The sequence below is a fragment of the Halyomorpha halys genome, unplaced genomic scaffold (genome assembly GCF_000696795.3).
Source record: "Halyomorpha halys isolate HHAL.00 unplaced genomic scaffold, Hhal_1.1 Scaffold876.1, whole genome shotgun sequence".
Lineage (NCBI taxonomy): Eukaryota > Metazoa > Arthropoda > Insecta > Hemiptera > Pentatomidae > Halyomorpha > Halyomorpha halys.
In genome coordinates, this window is record NW_027114409.1 from 524,879 (window position 1) to 544,822 (window position 19,944).

Genomic DNA, 19,944 nt, shown 5'->3' on the forward strand with positions numbered 1-19,944 from the left:
CTTTACCTATTATACATATTGTTTAATTTTATTATACCTAGTTTAATTCGTAGGTAATAGCCAACACATGTTCGATGTCGGCCATCTTTGAGTCTATGAAACACAAAAGCGTGTGGATATTGAGGTTTGTTTCTTTTTTGCTTACCAAGCCTTTGTAGATGTTTCGGATTTGTGACAAGCGTCAAGCGAGTAGATCAATTTTTTTAAGGAACAGCTACACTTTTGCCAAACTATAGCAAAATCGCGCATGCGCAAGCCTATGGATTTATTTGGAGTGACTGGTACAGGTTGGACTGATTATGTGGCAGACTATTGGGTATCGGTTTTTAGGCACAATTCAAAGGGCGTTTGTACTCTATTCACACGTTTGTGTTCAATTAGCATTATTTTAGAACCGCCGAAAGATAAATATTTATACCCTCCGCATTTTGATTAACTTTAAAATCTTGTCAATCATTTTGAGGTTTATTTTTAGTTTAATTAAGCATAAATATAAGTATATAAAGAAATTATGTGTTTGGGAAATGAAATCAACTAATTTTTTATGGAAATTCAATAACAAAAGTTGAATTTGTAGGTTTTATAGTACTACTTCTATTGATCTCAACAGGTTTGCCAAATTCTGGCAAATTTATTTTGTACCTTTTTGTAGTAAAAATAGAATAAATCGAATGTTATAGTCTGTTACGGTCGTCATGGTAATAATGGAAATAAAAACACTGGCAATATCTTCGTAGACCACGGGTATTACGGTTGTCATGGTGAAATAAAAATACTGGCGATATCTGGGTAGACAAGGGGTATTACGGTTGTCATGGTGAAATAAAAACACTAGCAATATCTGCATAGACAAGGGATATTACGGTTGTCGTGGTGAAATAAAAACACTGGCGATATCTGCGTAGACAAAGGGTATTACTGTTGTCATGGTGAAATAAAAACACTAGCGATATCTGCGTAGACAAGGGGTGTTACGGTTGTCATAGTGAAATAAAAACACTAGCGATATCTGCGTAGACAAGGAGGCATGGTTTTGAGTGGTTACTGTTTGGTTTACGATTGTTCAATATGAACTGATGATTGTTTATCAGGCCCTGTGTCTTTACTGTTTGTATCGAAATGTCACCATATAAGAAATGTTATCGTGAATGTTCTGTTTTTCTAATTTATGGTATTCAACTTCTATGGGCGGTCATAAACACTAGAAGTGTTTCTTCAGCACGCCCTGGATAGGAGAGTGGTAGCAAGGGTCATCTTCATACTTCTGGGGAAGGTGAAACGGTGACCGAAAAGGAGATATCCGACAACCTTGTGTTCTTCCAGGAGTACACTTAAGGACTACGTGGGGTTCGAACTAAACTTTATTTTATGTACCTCTTTTGTGTAATAGTGTAAATTTAGTTAACAAGGTTAAGCTAGGGCATTTAGGTTAAGGTTAAGTCAACTTATAAGTTTTTGTGTCTGTGTACATACATATATTTCTTTTTTTATTAAACTTAAGTTCATATATGTCTTATACATATACACTGCTTTCAATTTGTTATTTTCTTATAATTTTTGTTGTTCACTTAATATTAAGGTATCACCCCTAGGTTTGCTGATATATACATATAAAAGTATTCGCCAGTTTTCATAGTCCCCTAATTGTTTATACAGTGGTATATTGAAGTTATATGGTGGGCATATTGGAGTCATCATTTCAGGGTTTTCGTTATTTCCTAGAAAAAAATAACAGCGATTTATTCTTTATTATTTTTTTTTTTACTTTAACTCACCCCCTTCTCCGATGAGCGTGAGGAAGTATAAACGATAAATATATAACTAACGATAAATCAAAATTTGCGGTTATAAGCTGAAAAAATTCAAAAGAAAAACAAGTATGTGGATTTGGAGGTTTGTTGCTTTCTTTGTTTACCAAGCATTTACAAGTCTTCGGCATGGATTTGTGGCACTTACAAGTGGTATGGATTTGTGGCAAGTGGCAAACGTGTAGATCCAGCATAAAATATACAATCTCAAACCTGAGATTAATTATTCAATACCAAGTTTAGAGAATTCTTTAATCAATTAAATCTTGAAGAGCATAAGTATTTATCTATTAGCGGTTCTAAAACAATACTAAATGAGCACAAACGTGTGAATGCAGCACAAGTTCCCTCTGATTTGTGCCTGAAAATCTATTTACAACGGACACAAATCCTTAAAAACATGCTTGCACATTGGCGAATAGGTCATAGTTTGGCAAGGAACATTAAAAACTATTTTATCTACCAGTTTAGTGTTCCATGGATAGTGCTGGGATCTAGCAACAATTGTAAAACTATTATTTCTGTATCATTCTTTATTTGGGGAGAGGGTAGCTCATTGGTAAGCCAATAGACTACTAACTCCAAGGACCCGAGTTGAAATCCCGTTGTGGCAGATAATTATTATCTGTTACTTATTGCTGTTGGGTCAGCCCTGTGGGTTCGGGAGTCCTCTGGGGTCCACCTAGCCTCATAAAGTAGAATGAATACTTAATTGGGTAAAAATCTGGTGGTCGAGCGTGATTCTGGCCAAATCACATCCTTGCACAACTGTTGGTCAAGTAACAGTACTTCTGAACAAAGTACTGTTGACCCTTCATGGGTTGTAGCGGTACTAATTTAATTTTTTTTCCCTTTCTTCATTTGATGGTGCTATCTCCTCTCTTATTTTAGTTTAAAATTTATTGTTGACTGCTGTGAAGAAAATAGTCAAAGATTCAACCTTATTTTATCCAATGTTAAAACTATTATTTAAACCTTTTTAACAATAGTACTGCTCCCTCAAATCTATAAAGCTAGTCTTCCATCTCTTGATATGAAGGCAAGGAGATTAAGATGAGCAGGAAATGTGGCTTGAAATAATCCATCAGGATGCTTCTACACAACAATGAATGCTGGTATAGTAGGCAAGATACCAAGTGGGAGGTCAAAAACCAGGTGAATAGAATCAACGAAAATGCGAAAAAAAAGAAAAAAAAAAAGATGCAGTAAGCTGGAAAGCAGTAGCTAGTAACTAGGAAGGTGTGGAGAAGGCTGGTTTGAGTAGCCAAAAATCTAAAAGGTCTGTAGAGCCAACCAAATAAAGAGTTATATACCTGAAATATTACCGCAATTTGTTTGTTCAAGTCAACCTACTGGAAAGTGCCATTTTAAATTACCGCTTTTACATATGTTTACCATTTTTCCATAAACAGCTCTAATGATTTTATTAAACTGGAAATATTAATGTACAATTAGCTCAATTACAATGGTCTTTGATATTAACTTGTTCTGATTGAAATAATCCGAGAGGGCTCAAATTCAATTTTATTTATTTGAAATAATTAATCATTTTAAAATAAATATCCATTTTGTCTCAACAATGTTTTTTATTATTTTAACACTCCAACGTTTCAATCATTATGGCCTTTTACTTATTTTATCACGTTGATAAAATAAATAATTTAAACCGAGATTATAAACTAGTTCATGAGATATTAAATAATGTGTTAATGACTAATGAATAATAAATAATTTGACAAAGGCAGTATGCCCTGAAATTATGTTAACCTATGGTTTTTGCAGTGATAGTATAATAAGATCCTTGAAAATGGTCGGAATTGTTGAAACATTAGAGTGTTAAAATAATAAAAAAATTGTTGAGACAAAACGGATATTTTTTAATAAATACTAAAAAAATCTTTTTCAAACAAAAAATTGCACTGTAAATATTGATCATGTTTCAGTTTGTGTTGCTGTTGAAAACTCAAATCCTAATTTTTTCATAACTCCAAAACTTCCTCTTACTATATATTTAATATAGAATTAAATGTAAGTAAATCGTGGTCATACATTTTAAAAAATAATTGAAAATATATAAGCCAAGTTCATTTATTCTATTAAAAAGAATTTGTCGAGTAAACAATAATATTACATAAGAAAATGAAAAAGATCTAATGAAAAACAGTTCAAAAAAATAAATTTTTTTTTAGTTATTACTTAATTATCTGTAACTTACCTCTATGATTAGGCGTAAAGGTAATATCATGGTCAACAAATTGCGCAAACTGCATAACCATGAGCGTGTATCTGCCATGAAGATAGGACACATCAGCGTGAATCATAGAAGAAACCAAGCGAGGCGAAGGAAGTACAGCTCCAGTAACTGAATGTAATCTGGGGCTTGAAATTCCTACAGAGAAATGAATACAAATATAAATTATTGCTAATTATAAAAGACTTGGCTTCATCAGGACAAAAAAAGATTTGAAGTGAAAATAATTTACTAAATAATAACTTCAACTAAAATAGATTTACAGTGAAAAGTATAAAAAATACAATAATTTGAAAATGGAGACAATAATTTTAAAAAAATTGTATATCTTTTTTCAAAGCTACTGTTTCTGTTAACCATTGAAGATGGAACTCATGACCACGGATGCGGGTTTTAAGAAGAAAGCGGTTGAAACCAAACACGGTATAATTAAAGTGACTCAGAGATTTAAGTACCTTCGAGAAATCATATGCAGCAATGGGTCTGAGAGAGAAGGGTTTCAGGAAAGGGTCACCAAAATAGAGAAATTAAACTTTGTCACCAGTAATTTTTATGAGAAGAAGAACTTATTGGAAGATGATACATAATTAAGATCCAGTTGGCATCAGAATGTCATTCCCTGACGAAGCTTGGCAAAGTGGGGCAAAACCTTGGTGAACAATAAATAGTTTGTTGTTACTATTTTGAAATCTTTATTGACCACCACCCAGATTATCTTTCTCCAAAGAAGAACTTATCTATTAAAGCTAAGATATGACATTATAACATGGTCATCAAGCCAGTGATACTCTCGATATGGAATGGAAACCTCATGTCTTCCCAGCCTAGCGGGGCTTCTGAAAATAGAAAGAAGAATTCTCAGAAGGATCTACAGACTACAGAGAACACCTGAAGGATACAGGTTGAGGTCGATTCAATAAATTTATAAGGAAACAACAGACCTAGAGACTGACGTTAGGGTGGGAAGGCTGAGGTTCTATTGACACATAATGAGGATGAAACCTGAAAGACTAAAACATAAAATTTTTCAACGAACCCAATGTCACCAAAATTCAACAGGATATTTCATGCAAGTTAGGGATGATATGGAACAAGTTGGACTGACGGATTGGGATTGTTTAGACAGAGATGAGTACAGAAGGATGCTCAAGGGAGTGAAGGTTCTTGTGGGAAAGAAGTGCTTGACCCCGAAAGAGTCTTGCATGGTCTGAGGAGAGAAAAAATAGATACGCAGAGCTTATGAGAGACATATGGGAGAAGAGGAAGCAGATGAACGAGAAGCAAGTTATGATATGCGCGTGGTCTTCAAGGCCTGTACGTGAAAAAAAAAAAGATTCGAAGGCGTATTAAAATCTTTGTGATAATTAAATTTAACATTTTGTCTGAATTACATCCAAACCCCTCATTTCCCTTCAAATAAAACAAAAAGATAGGTCATGATAAATAACAAATATTTAACATTTTTTATACTAACCATTTTCATAAACAGAAGGCAGAAGCCTAGCAAATGTTGTCAAGCTCTTTCCGAGATGAGGACGCTCAAGATTGTTACAATGACCGCTAAATGTCCTATAAGGAGATCTTGCATCGCATGGACCTTCTTCTTCGTGGCACTCAGACTCCACTGGTTTTGATTGTATCAGGTCTGTTATATCGATGTTACTGAGATCTTTGCCACCAAAATCAAAGCTGATGAAGTTATCGCCATCTAACTGACGCCTCCTTCTGCCCTGCCTAAGTTAAAATGTTTATTGTTTAACAATTATATAATAAAATTATATACTGATTATCTTCATAAGTAAAGTTGAGTTAAGTTAATTTCACTATAATTATAAGAATACTCACTTATTATTGAGGTTTGAAATAATTTCTTGAGATGCATATTCCAATAACAAAGAATTATTTGCAATGCTCAGAGCCATTCTGTTAGGCTTGCTGAAAGCAGCCGCTGTTCCAAGGGGGGATTTTGGATCCACAGCACCCTCTGAGAAAAAAATCGCATTAAACCTTATGTAGATGATAAGAGGTAATAAATTATCCGTATCTATTCTAATATATAAAGGTGAATAGTGTGGAATAATCTTAGAGATTATTCAGTCAGTCCGATAGAAAAAATTATTTTTGCATTATACATACTATTTATTAAGGAAGCTTTTAGGCTTTATATTATTACAAGCCATAAGAATGGAGCAGTAAGTATAAATGTCAATCAATTTGAAAAATAATAACTCTATACAGTTGGTTCTATGGCATAGTTGACTGTAAACAAGTAACTATAAATAAGTTGTCTTCTAGTTCTTGAACTTTTGGAAAATTAAAAATTATGAGTAGTTTGTGGTTGAGATGATTGTGTACAGAGTCGTAACTAGAGGGTGGCGAGATGGGTCTTCACCAAGAGCACAGGTTCAAATTAACAATGAAACCTTTTTAAAATTGAGATTTAGTTTTTCTTTGATAATTTTTTTTTTTAAACAACAAGGAATTTTACAGAAATTCTAAAAAAACGGTTCAGACCCTCCAGTACCAGGCCTTGCTATGGCCCTGACTAAATTTTTTATGGCTTCAATTGAAGATGTAAGGCACTCTTAATCAGAATGCCTCGACAATGCATTTACAACGGGTGAGGTAACCAGATAGGAGAGAAGTTGATAGGAATAATGGAGAGTTCAATGGGTATTGAAGTTAATTCTCTTAGAACTTCACTCCATAAGATATGCACTTTAAGGTAATGAAGTGTATAACAGGTCCTTACAGGTATTTGCTGTGAATCCTTACAAAAGGACTGAAGGCATAGTCATATAAATGCTCAATAACATTTCCAATATTAGAGTGAAAAATAATCTGTTCCACTATGTTATACTGTTATTTACTGCCTCCTAAGGAGGTGTATTTATAAGGCGGATAATCATACTCAGGTTTGACAAGTTTTGATTTGTCATCTCTCTGGACTAAAAAACGCCATCGAGAGATTCTATGTATAAGATGCTAGCTTATATTGGATCAACAGATTCTACTGTAATCTTTATTGATTCAAATTATACATTTATGAATATATTTCAATATATGACAAACGTGGCTTAGTTTTTCAAATGAGTCTCTTATTTTGATCCATAAAAAAAAAAAAAAAATAATGAATGAAAACTACTGCTAAATAAAATATATAAGATTAAATGAAAATATATCATTTTTTAAAAATATGATTCCCTTACTGTTAGTATATGAAAGAAATTCATTCCTTTGTCGCCTGGCTACATCTTCTTCTGCTTTATGAATGGCAGTTTTGATCAAATCTAATGTCATCAGTGAAGTATTTTCTTCATCGGCTCTTCTATTATCTTCATCTCTCCATGGCTCTAAGTTGAACTCAGGGTGGTTATCACAAGGCAATACTGCATTTCTAAGAATAGAATTTATATTTGATTACTTATTATTAATAAAATATGTAGTTAAGTATATTTATAAAATTTTGATAATTTATTATATTTCATAAAATTAATTAATATTTATAAATTAATAAATTCACGTAAAAAAAATATTCATAGCATAATTGTACTCAGTTACATATTCATTTAAAGAATTACAAAGAAGAAAATTAGATTTATTAACATTCATATGTTTGTATGCTCCTCATACAGAATAAAAGGGTAAAAAAAAAAAAAAACGGAAAAAACATTTTTTTGTGTTGCCTGAGAACAAAAAAACTCTTCATTTGAATATTTTCAAGTGTAAGGTGATATTTATTTCTGATAATTAATAATAAAAATGTATTTTAGTCATTCCTAAAGTGATATTGTCATAAAGCATCATAGTTTTATCATTTAAAATACAAAAAAATGAACTTTTTCAAATGTTTTAGTGATTATGTTTGTAATATTCCAAATAACATCAATACTTTGGAAATGGAAGGAGCTAGTAAAGTGTAATACTACTATTTCATTGAAAGATTATTCTTTGTACTCATTCTTACTTTTTTTTTGGCCTTTTTCAAATTTCATTTCTTAATAACAATCAGTGTTGTTCTTGAAATAATTCACATTTGATCCAAGAAAAGTAGGGTAACAAAAAAATTGTAATAAGACACATGAAATCAAAGATTTTGTTACTAGTAATTGAAAAAGGAAAACAAATTGTGGAGGATTTGAGAGCATAAAACAAAAAGTATTAGAAGTTGTAAACTAACAAAAAATTAAGTAAATCTGTAAAGTAACATCCAAAAGAGCGACAATAAGATTTTTAAGAAAATGGAAAGCTTTAGTTGTATTTTCTTTTTAAAAATACCTTAAATACATAAAAACATCACAGATGGTTGCCATGAAAAATAAAAAAAAAATCTTACTCCATTTACTTACAAATAAGGGTCATCTTGAACAAATGCTTTCGGTTGAATGTTTCTGATCTTTGGCATATTTGTACACAATAGGCTGCTTAAGGTGACCTTACGTAACTCAGATAATTGATCTGGAAAGCAGTAAAAAATAATTCATAATTATATAAAAAAAAAAAAAAACACTGCTGAAATAATCAATAAATATTATATGAGAAGATGGTCAGGGAGGGTACAGGGGGGGGTATTTATTTGTACCAACGTTTTGACCTGCATTTTTGGTCTTCATCAGGGATGCTGTGACTGGAGTTTCTTCACCCTAGTCAGGAACTTTGTCAGAGCATCCCTGATGAAGACTTGAAATTCAGGTCAAAATGTCAGTACGAATAAATAAGTTTTTGTTTATTTGCTGACCGCAAATAATGAAATATTTTAATTTTTCTACAATCTATATATTATTATGGAATACTTTTATTTTCTCAAATGATTAAAATTGGAATTTTTCACTTACTTGTTGATTGTTGACATTCGATAACAGTTAATGTTAAAGCTAAACACAACTAATTAATTATAGTTCTTTTATTAATTAAGTTAATGAAGCTCCTAAAAGAAAGAGATTTTGCCTGCTATGACGAGGTCCACTGCGTAGATACAGATGGATCCACAAGATATGCGGATATTGTTGCCGCTAAGAAGGGGAAGTCGGCAATCATTCTGGATCTCACCGTGAGATATAAAAATAACGACCTTGACCAGGCAAATAAGGTAGATAGGGAAAAGAAGGAAATCTACGATAAATGTATCCCTTTCCTCAAGGAGAAGTTCCATAAGGGCTTCGGAGAACGAGACTTCAACGTGAGAGGCCTCTGGTTCGGAGCCCGTGGAACGATTCACAGCACAACTAGGAGCTTCATGGAGGAGCTTGGGGTCGATGTCCAGGACGTGGCTAGGTTGACAGAAAATATAATACTTGACTCCCTGGGAATCATACACCACCACATGCATGGAAATTAATGAGTTTGGGAGTTTATCCAGAAGTGGGGTGGCATGCAAGCATCGCACATCTTATTTGTTGTTTTAGTTATTATTTTATTATTTTAAATATTTTAATATTTCTTATATAGGGGAATTTGTTGATCAAATGAAATAGGGGTTGTGAAATGGAAAGGAAACAAAAAAAAAAGGAATAAATCGAAAGACTTGTAGTTAGTTTGTAGACTGGTATTAATTGTAAAAGAAAAGTAAAAGAAAACTGTGGAAGAAAAACAAATGTTATCTATCTATTATATTATATCATGTAAAAATATGTAACTTATATTTATCCAGTCACGGATTGATCAGTATGCTGTGTAATGTAGCAACCTGATGTATTTGGGCAGCATGAATGAATAAAGTATTTCTTTCTCTCTCCCTAAGTAGTGCGATTTTAAAGATAGTTTCTCAAAAATGAAATTTTCCAACTTTTTGTTTTAAAATGGTTAGCATGACATCTCTAGGTTTACGACAAAGCTCAATTTTAATTTTCATTACCAAAATAAACTTTATTTCATAAGGATCTTAATACCATAAAAAATATAGTTTTGGTGCTATTCAATAATTGTAAAAAAAAAAAATTATCTTTGTATAACTCATTACTACTTCTTTTTTTTTTTTTTTGTAGAGCACAATGATTTGGGAAATAAACGTAGAAATAAAAAAAAAAGTTTAGTTAGCAGTAGAAATGGGAGATAATTTAGTGATATAGATATACATTTGAACAGGTAGATAGGTTTAAGTAATTAGGTTCAACAGTAACTAGAAAAAATGAAATTAATGACCTAATAAAAGTGAAGCTAAAGGCGGGAAATGCTTGTTATTATTCAATATCAAAATTTCTTTATATGACTAAAAACTTAAAAATTAGAATTTACAGAACTGTTATCTTTCCCACTGTTTTTTATGGATGTGAAACGTGGCCTCTCACATTAAGGGAAGAACAGCACCTTGAGGTTTTTTGAAAATAAAGTATTTGGTCCAAAAAAGGATGAGTAAACAGGAGAATTTAGAAGGCTATACAACACTGAATTGAGGGAAATTATTTTTTCTTTTAACCTCCTTTGTAGTCATTTCTGACATATGGGGAGGTATCTACAGGTTACCACCCTGTTCTAGCCATGGTGGGCAGTCAAGTCTTTATTTTGTGGGATTGCCAAGGAAATAAAATTCGACTCCCTGGTTGGATTCGAACCAGAGCCACTGCAGTCACAACCCTAAGTCAGTGCTTTAACTCGCTCAGCTACAAACGGTCCTGAATTGAGAGAACTGCATCCGGTAAATATAATTCAGGTTATAGCACTGCGGTGGATAAGATAGGTGAATAAGTAAGGTTGTGGGACTTAGTGATGAATGGATCCCCAACATGTTTATAAACTCTAAACCAATGGATATAAGTCCGAGGGATAGACTGAAGCGTAGGTGGGAAGATTGCGCTAAATATGATTTGACAGAATTGGGTTTGGAGTGGCGTCACTGGACAAATGTATCTAAAGAATGATTGGTGTTATCGGCATCGAACCTCCGGGTTCGTTAGGCATTTATTATTATTAATAATTTAACAAAAATATATTTTGAAAAATTGATACCTTTGGAAAAAGTTGCAGGAGGAAGATCATTTTCATACCAGAAACGATCAGATTTCTTCAATGTCGAAAACTGTTTTGAAAGAAGACAACTGAAGGTAGGTCCAAGAAGAGACCCTTGAACCGAAGGTTCCAGTAATCCTCCAGCTAGTAGATCAACATCTTCCACATTTCTGAAATTAGTTAAAATATAAATGTAAAATACAAATGTGAAAGATTCATTTATCTTAATTTTATTGATTCTATAATATCTAGATTTTTTATAAATTATAATTGCAGAAAGGTGAAAAAATTAGAATAAAAATACAATATTTTTAATGCATGTATTTATTCTTTTCTTGGGGATTTCGATGAGACTGTTCAGCATGAAGTAATTTACTCTTTGTTTTAAAAACAATACATCTACAATTTTATACAATTTGTTAGTTTTATTTCTGATAAAAAATAGAGGAAACAATTAATGAATAAAAGAGTATTTTAAAATTATGTTGCACTTACTTCATATGTTACAATTATTAGCATAATAATTAATTTTTATTTTTATTAAAATTTACAAATATTTTAAATAAAAATTTAAAAACCCAAAATATGTATAAAACATCTAATTCTGCAATAATCAACTTTATTGTTTAATTTATATTATTAATACTTATTATAATCTTGTTTATATTTGGACAAACCTACCCTTGCTGTATTAATGTGAAAGTGCATAAAATACTTCTTTTTATTTTTTTATGACCCTTTTCCTGGTAATTTCTGACACATGGGGAGGGGGAGGAGGGTTATTTACAGGTAACCAACCTATTCTAACCATGGTATGGGGTCAAGTTTTTCATTTTGTGGACCCGCTAATGAAAAAAGTCAATGCCCCAGGCTAGATTCGAACCTGCGCCGCCCCCACAGATCAGGTAAGACAGATGGCCCACACATAAATAAAATATTAAACTACTCTAATAATTAACCTATAATTTTGTCCATAATTGAAGAGCTATGAGGAAGTTAATTGTATTAAATTATTTTATATTCCCATTATGAAGATTGGAATTTAATTTTTCAACTTTTTATAACTGCCTCATTATAAGTTTTAGGGGAAAAAATATGCAAGGAAAATATGTAAAGTTTTATATTAATAGGTATTTAAAAAGATTCTTCCAAGCAAAATTTTCTTTTTAATTTCTTAGAATGTTCTTCCACTTGGCTTTTGAATTCTATATTTATATATTGTAATATGCTCTTTTTTAGTAAATAGTATATTTTGATGTATAAAGGGTTTTTAATATGTTTTCTTTTATGTATCATTTTAATATTGTTCATTTGTTTTGTTTATCCAAAAAGCAAGCTAACCAAGTTTCATTGTTTATAATAACTTTGTGATTCCAAACAAAGCCAAGATGGTGGTACGTAGAATCAAGGCCACATTAAGCAGAGTCAGATATCAAAAAAACTATTTTAACTCATCCCCTCATAATTGAAAATATAGGAAATTAAAGGAAAAATAGAAATCAAGAAATAATGCTAATGAATAATATTCAGAAAGTAAATCATTTGGAAAAATCCCTAACTGTTGTGGGACAATGGATGTTTACATGTAATCTCAAGGCAGGTTTTGTTTTGTAGGTCGGTGGCGCCAAAAGGAGAGGGTCTCAGCAGTATGAAGAGGTCGTCGTCAGTTTCTGTCAGGAAGGAAGCCATATTTGATGCTAGGAGAGAACAATAAGATTAAGAACAAAGAAGACACCAGAAATCATCAAAGGAAGATCGTAGAGCTTGGTTAGTTTTGTATGAATAATAATAGATACATGTGTAAAATAGATTTTAATTTAAATTAAGAGAAATTATTGTATCTGTATTCTGATTGTCTAGCAAACACACGCCCTGAGATTAAGAGTCTTTCTTTTTATATAATAAAATTATATTATCCATTTGATATTAAAATTCTTAATTTGAACCCAAATTATCCTTTATATTTGAGAAAATACATAAAACGATCTAGATTCTTTTTATTTTATTTTTTATATTTTTTAAAAATATTACAATATGAATATATCATTAACCAAAAACCTAACACGTAATACGTCAGTGTAGAAAAATTTTAAGTTATTTGCCTACAGCTGAGGCCCAAGAGTTAGGAGAGTCCAGTACTTCATTTACTCCTCTTTTTTAAATTTGTAAATAAATATATCTCCGGTTTATTAAAGAAAGTTCTTACTTGTATATTGAAGCAAGAAGACGGATATTTTCTTCTGGCATGGTTATCAGTTCTGTGAAATTCTCTATCTTCAATTGAGAACATTCTTTGATGATGTTGACGTATGTGGCTAGTCCCTGATTTCTTGAATAATCTATCAACTGCAGCGCGTTGGCATCTGAAACGAAATAAAAATAACTCAACTAAAATCAAACAGTAGGAAATCTGCTTCAACTCAGCATACCAACAGGAAACATAGGCCCAGTGCCATCTTTACTGACTGATGTCAAGAGAAACTACTGCACTTAAAAAAATTAACTTTGAAGTAGTAATTCATGATATTTATGACAAGTAATCTAGAAAAGTATCCCGAGTAAGGATTTGAATTTTTTTTTTTCTAAAGTTTATCACCTTCCAATTGTTAAGTAAATAATGATTTTAACTAGCATGTTGTTTATTTTTTTTTGATAGCCCAAAATTGTTAGGAAAATAATTTCAAGGGTCTCATCTATAATATAATCTGGAGGGCACCATATTCTAAATTGCCCAGGAATACCTTTAGACTAAAGATGGAAAGTAACTCTAGACTAAGTAAGAATAAGTTTCTTCAGTCTCATCTCTAACCTAGTAGATAATCTTTCAACAACCAAGCAACCATAGTCAAAGTGAAGGGAAATGAGAGAGGATACTTGGAGCTACCAGGTATTCTGAGGAATGGAATAATAGAATTTTAGATATATTTTAAGGACAGGTATTGATTTGGAAATATGGCAATTCCAAAAGAGGTACTGATTAAGTTGAATCCGAGGATTTTTTAAATTGTTAAAAAGTACTAAAAATAAATTTAAAAAATCTTTTAAAACTTACACTTTGCATGAAGATTTGGCTCTAATGCTGGAGCTAGTGACATCATAATTACTTTAGAGAGAAAAGAATCTGATCGCTTCGTTTCATTATTTAATCCAGACACGGCCTGGAAAAAAAAAAATATAACTGTCATCTATTCATCATAGATCATTGTTAAATGATGATGCATCAGTTGTTGGCTGTGGATATTGTATGATGTTGTGGATCAGAGGGGTTCGAGGGAATCAGTGAAGAACTCAAATAAGTAATTATTTTATTAGTGCTAACATTTTGGCCAGAATTTCAGGTTTTCATCAGAACTAAGTATAAAAAACAAGACACCAAAAGTAAAAACAGAATAAGCGGATAACAAATAATATAGATACATAAGTAGTATGAGAAGAAAATGTATAATGAAAGTATTACAAGAAGATAAAATTAGTATGAGAATTTAGTAAAAAAAAAAAAAAAAGGAGAAAATAATATACATAAAAATACAGTAAGTGGATATATGTAAAACATGAAATTTATTTAAAATCAATATTGAGTAATAAAATATTTATATAATCATTCCTAGCGATTAGTGATTTAGATTAGTGAGTTAAAGGGCTAACTTTGATTAACTCTAACTGCAGCTGTGCCGGTTCGAATACGGCCTAAGGGGTTGACTTTTATTTCTGTGGTGGTCCCACAAAATGACCCCCCACCATGGCTAGAATAAGGTGGTAACCTGTAAATATTCCCCCATAGGTCAGAAATGACCAGTAAAGGGGTCCTAAAAAAAATGTATATAGAATTAATTAAATATGTAAGTAAAATAACAGAACAAAAAAATTAAATTAAACAAAAGGAGTAAGTAATACTACTGACAATAATTTGATGCGATGAACATAACATATCTTAATAATATGTGCAAAAAAGGAGTAGAAATGAAGAAAAAGAAGAAGAAAAAAATACATTTTTTAAAATTTGTAAAATTGTGAATTATCTTGTTATAAACCAAGCTCCATATTTATCATATATCAGTATACCTCCCTACTGTTACATACGGGAGTGAGAGTAGGATCACGCTTGACCAACAGATAAGCAGAATCACTGAAGCAGAAATGAGGTACTTATGTAGAGTTGCAGGAAATTCATCAGAAAACATAAGAAATAGAAGGATTAGGGAGGAGCTGAAAGCTCCTATGCTAAAATTTACCCTGGAAAAAAGACAGCTCTAGTGGTTCGGTTGCTTTGTCAAATGAGTGAGGACTGGGAACCCAGAAAGGCGATGGAAGCTTGACCCACTGAGACCATGCAGAAGACCTAGAATTTTATATGGAGAATATATCAAAAAGATTCATAAAAAAATATTCTAACAACTGAAGAAACTCTTCAAGGACCCAGAGGCTTGACAGCATTGGGTTGAGTCCCTCCCACACTACAATGTGGAACAAGGGGGAAGATAGAGAAGAAGAATTTTCTTATTATTCTGTTTTTACTTTTATCCATTAAAGTTGTCTTGTTTTGTATACTTAGCCTTGATGAAGGACTGAAATCATGGCTGAAACTTTGGCGCTAATAAAATAAGTTTTTCTTATTCATGCTCTTCACTGACCACAATCCCAACCATCTCCTCAAATCATTGTTTAATTTTATTCTAAACAATAATCATACATACAATTATATTTAGTATATGTTTATTACCAGCTGAGGTGGCACCATAGTTGGTAATAGTTGCAGGGCTGAAAATGCTGCTTCTAAGTAAGTTCCTCCAGCATTGTTACTTGAGTATCCTTTTGAAAATCCTTGGACAATCGGTTCGAATGACCAGTCATTCTGGAATTCAAAATAATTAAATTAAAATGGTATCATTCAAAATGTTTTGAAGTAATAGGAAATCATATATAATGGAAAAAATCATATTTATTTTGGAACCGCTAAAAACATATAAATCTTCAAATGAAGTGCTATATAATAAATAAAATTATTTAAAATAAAAAATATTTTACCTCACTCAGAACAAGAGGAAGATACTCAGAATAGGTTATATGCTGTATCTCAGCAATAAGAATTTTTCTTGCTTCTTGATAAAGCTGTTGAGGTGTCCAGTTGCTGTTGATTTTAGAGAGTTCTTCGACAACGCGGTTGTGCTCCTTGTATAACAGTGTATACAGACCTCCAACACCTGTACCTTTCCTACACCTAGAAGGTAATACTAATAAATAAAGATATAAATACATTTTATTAATAGATACTTAACTAATAAATCGATAAGGACTTATAGCACAATTTTAATAGAAAAAGAATGATAAGCCAAGAGTATTGGAAAATATATTAAAAAGGAAAATAATGGCCATTAGATGTTTAATATTTATTTTTATTATCTGTAAATTTGAATAATAAAACTATAATGGGCTCTTGGTATCATTTGTTGAATAAAAAAGTTAATTTTAATGTTAGGTATGTAAATAATGAAAATCCAATTGAATTGATTCAGATAGCCTTTAAGACTAGAAGTGAACTTTTTAATTTAAACTTTAAACTTTGGTTGAAGAACATAATATACACATGTGCCATGTGTAATAGTAAGGAGGATGAAAATATGCTTTATTTAGCAGTCAGGTGTTTCATTTTAATTATATAGAAAAAAGTATTTAGGTGAACGTATATTGACACAAAAAGAAAAACAAAATTTTAATAAGTATTGAAGAAATAAGTTATTTTTGTAAATGAAATTTGGTTTAAACTATAAAAAAATTTTAATAACAGAGTTCTATTATAAAAATCAAATAAAAACAACATGATTAGAGATCTATAAGCCATAGAAAATTTCCGTGGCAGGCGGTATTCAACAATGTCAGTATTGCGTATTTGTGTAAAATGGTATGGAATATGTAAATAAAGACATTTTTTCTATTATTGGTGTATGTGACATGTACTACTTCTACCGAAACCTCTTGTGCCGATAGGCTTGGAAAGAGGAAAAAGTGAAGATGCACAAGTGGTTTACATGATTACCCATATGAAATCATGAGGTTTTAAAGTGCATGAATATGGGACAGTGGTCCTGAAACGTTGTACAATGTTATGAATAATTAATAAATATTTCATTCAAAATGGAAGTCATTAACTTCAACAAATTTTAAATGAAGGAAAAATAAAATAAAAATACTATTATTAATTCAATGATCCCACTTTTTCTCTCAACTTTTTATTTTAAAAAACTTCCAACGTTTTCAACGCAACAATCAATAAAAAATGTTTTCACATTATTACTAATATTATAATATTACTACATTAACTCCTCACATAATACTTATACTTTTGAACATACCTTAATCATTGAATCATTGAATTGTCATAATTATTAAGGTCTGTTCAAAAGCATTAGTATTATGTGAGGAGGTAATATAGTAATAATGTAAAAACAATTTTTTTAGGTTGTCTCTTTAAAAATGGCCTAAGGGCTGAAACTTTGGGAGTTTTTTAAAATAAAAAGTTGAGAGAAAAAGTGGGATCATTGAATTAATAATAGTATTTTTATTTTATTTTATTTTTCCTCTTTCCAAGCCTATCGGCACAAGAGGTTTCGGTAGAAGTAGTACATGTCACATACACCAATAATAGAAGAAAATAGAAAAAATGTCTTTATTTACATATTCCATACCATTTTACACAAATACGCAATACTGACATTGTTGAATACCGCCTGCCACGGACATTTTCTATGGCTTATAGATCTCTAATCATGTTGCATTTATTTATGGTTTTTATAATAGAACTCTGTTATTAAAAATTGTTTATAGTTTAAACCAAATTTCATTTACAAAAATAACTTATTTCTTCAAGTACTTATTAAAATTTTGTTTTTCTTTTTCTGTCAATATACTTTCACCTAAATACTTTTTTCTATATAATTAGAATGAACATCTGACTACTAAATAAAGCATCTTTTCATCCTCCTTACTATTACACATGGCACACATGTATATTATGTCCTTCAACCAAAGTTTAAAGTTTAAATTAAAAAGTTCACTTCTAGTCTTAAAGGCTATCTGAATAAGTTCAATTGGATTTTCATCATTTATATACTTAACATTAAAATTAACTTTTTTATTCAACAAAGGATACTTATGGCCCGTTACAGTTTTATTATTATTCTGTTAATAATGATATAAACTACTCTCAAACAATCAATATATTAAATCAGTAATCTAATAAAAATTACTAGTGTTTATGAATTGTATCTTACTCAATGCAAGCTTGAATATTTATTTTTCCACTTGGTGAAAGTAGAAGGGCTTCTTCCTCTTCTGTGATCCCAAACAAGGCTGATCCATCCAAATATCCTGTTGCACCGTTTACTAGTCCTTCATCTGAAAACATTAAAATGTATTCATTGCAGTATTTTTTAATACTGGGAGAACTTACATAAACTTATTTGAATCAAATTAAACTCGCTAAATACTCTCTATATAAAAAGTAATCTACTCTGATTAAAAACCTAAAATTTTGTCGATAATTTAAATTTAGTTATGAGAGAGCTGATCATATTAAATGATTTTACATTTCTACTATGAAGGCTAGAATTCAATTTTTAAACTTTATAAAACTACATAAATTTTATTGGAGGAAGATAGTCCGGGTAGCGGTCAATAAAGGTATCAAAATAGTAACAAAAAACTATTTATTGTTAACCAACGTTTAGTGCCACTTTGAAGGGCTTCGTCAGGGCTGATAAGAGTGCTGTTCTGTTACCAATAGGTTACACTGTTGGTTTGTGCAAAGTGGGGCGAATCGTGATTAACAATAAATAGTTTTTTGTAATTATTTTGAAACCTTTATTGACCGCCAATCTGACTATCTTCCTCCAATCTACTTCATACGGTCAACTATCTTCTTCCAATACATAAATTTTAAGTTTTAGAAAAAAAATATGCAATACACTATATAGAAAGGAGTATTTAAAAATATTCTTCCAAGCAAAATTTCCTTCCCCTTAAATTTCACATGGCATATTTTTCTGCTTAGTTTCTCAATCATGTTTTTATGTATGATTATACCAATAACCAAATAACTAACAAGTAATAAGTTAATGTAAAAAAACAGTCACAAGAATGAAAGACTTGAGGCGGACTGGGAATCGAAGTTAAAATCAATAACATTGAACACTTTTTATAACAACCTTATTCTAGAGAGAGTTTTTAATTGTTACCAGATACCAACATTCCATTTTTTAATTATTTTTTTTAGGTTGAATTCAACTCTTCGTTTCTTAGTCAAAGTTATAAGAGAAAAAAAAAATGAATAAATTTTGGCATACACATTATGTGTGAATAATTTCTCGTATTAGAAATTTAATTCAAGCATTAAATTTTTTCCAAAAAGAGTAAAATTGTGAAAAAATCCAAAACATGAAATATAAAATTAGTGTTATTTGAATATCTTTTTCATGATTCGAATTTCTATCTAGGTTTGGCTGAATTTGAAGCTAGTGAACTAATGATGAAATTGCAAGAAAATCTAATCTCTTAAGGATAAATTTACATTCACTAATATTTGTGCATAAAAAGATTTGATACATCCATTCAGTAATAAATTAGGAGATAAATAAAATATACCCTCTGCCATGGAACAAACCTTGGTTTCATTATAATGTTAATTCAAATATAATAATTGAATGCACAGATTACCTGTGTTTAGAGGGTGTGATAGATCCCTCAAGAGAAGCTCCGACCATAGACCAAGCAATGCGGTGACATGGTTGTGAGGTCTGGTACTGGCCTTCGTCTCGAGCAGTTTGGCCAAGCCTTCTCGGTTCACCCCATCTGGTCCTTTAACATATAATTTGCTTGAGTGTTTATGTAATAATTACTTTTATTTAAAAAAAAATACATAATACAGTTTCATATAAAAAAAAGAAA

At 31.1% G+C, this 19,944-nt stretch overlaps 1 protein-coding gene across 1 annotated transcript in view; it reads right to left on the reverse strand.

Annotated features, from left to right (window-relative positions):
• LOC106686778 (heme peroxidase 2) overlaps positions 1 to 16,165 on the reverse strand; it is a 60,937-nt gene extending 44,772 nt beyond the window's left edge. The window contains exons 1-10 of the mRNA XM_014430283.2: positions 16,030 to 16,165; positions 15,725 to 15,856; positions 14,057 to 14,162; positions 13,211 to 13,367; positions 11,005 to 11,174; positions 8,409 to 8,517; positions 7,269 to 7,456; positions 5,905 to 6,043; positions 5,534 to 5,793; positions 4,024 to 4,197 (exon numbers count right to left, since the gene is read on the reverse strand). Of these exons, the coding sequence (XP_014285769.2) occupies positions 4,024 to 4,197; positions 5,534 to 5,793; positions 5,905 to 6,043; positions 7,269 to 7,456; positions 8,409 to 8,517; positions 11,005 to 11,174; positions 13,211 to 13,367; positions 14,057 to 14,162; positions 15,725 to 15,742 (1,321 nt within the window). The 5' untranslated portion in view covers positions 15,743 to 15,856; positions 16,030 to 16,165. The remainder of the gene's footprint in view (positions 1 to 4,023; positions 4,198 to 5,533; positions 5,794 to 5,904; positions 6,044 to 7,268; positions 7,457 to 8,408; positions 8,518 to 11,004; positions 11,175 to 13,210; positions 13,368 to 14,056; positions 14,163 to 15,724; positions 15,857 to 16,029) is intronic.
• Positions 16,166 to 19,944: the final 3,779 nt, after the last annotated feature.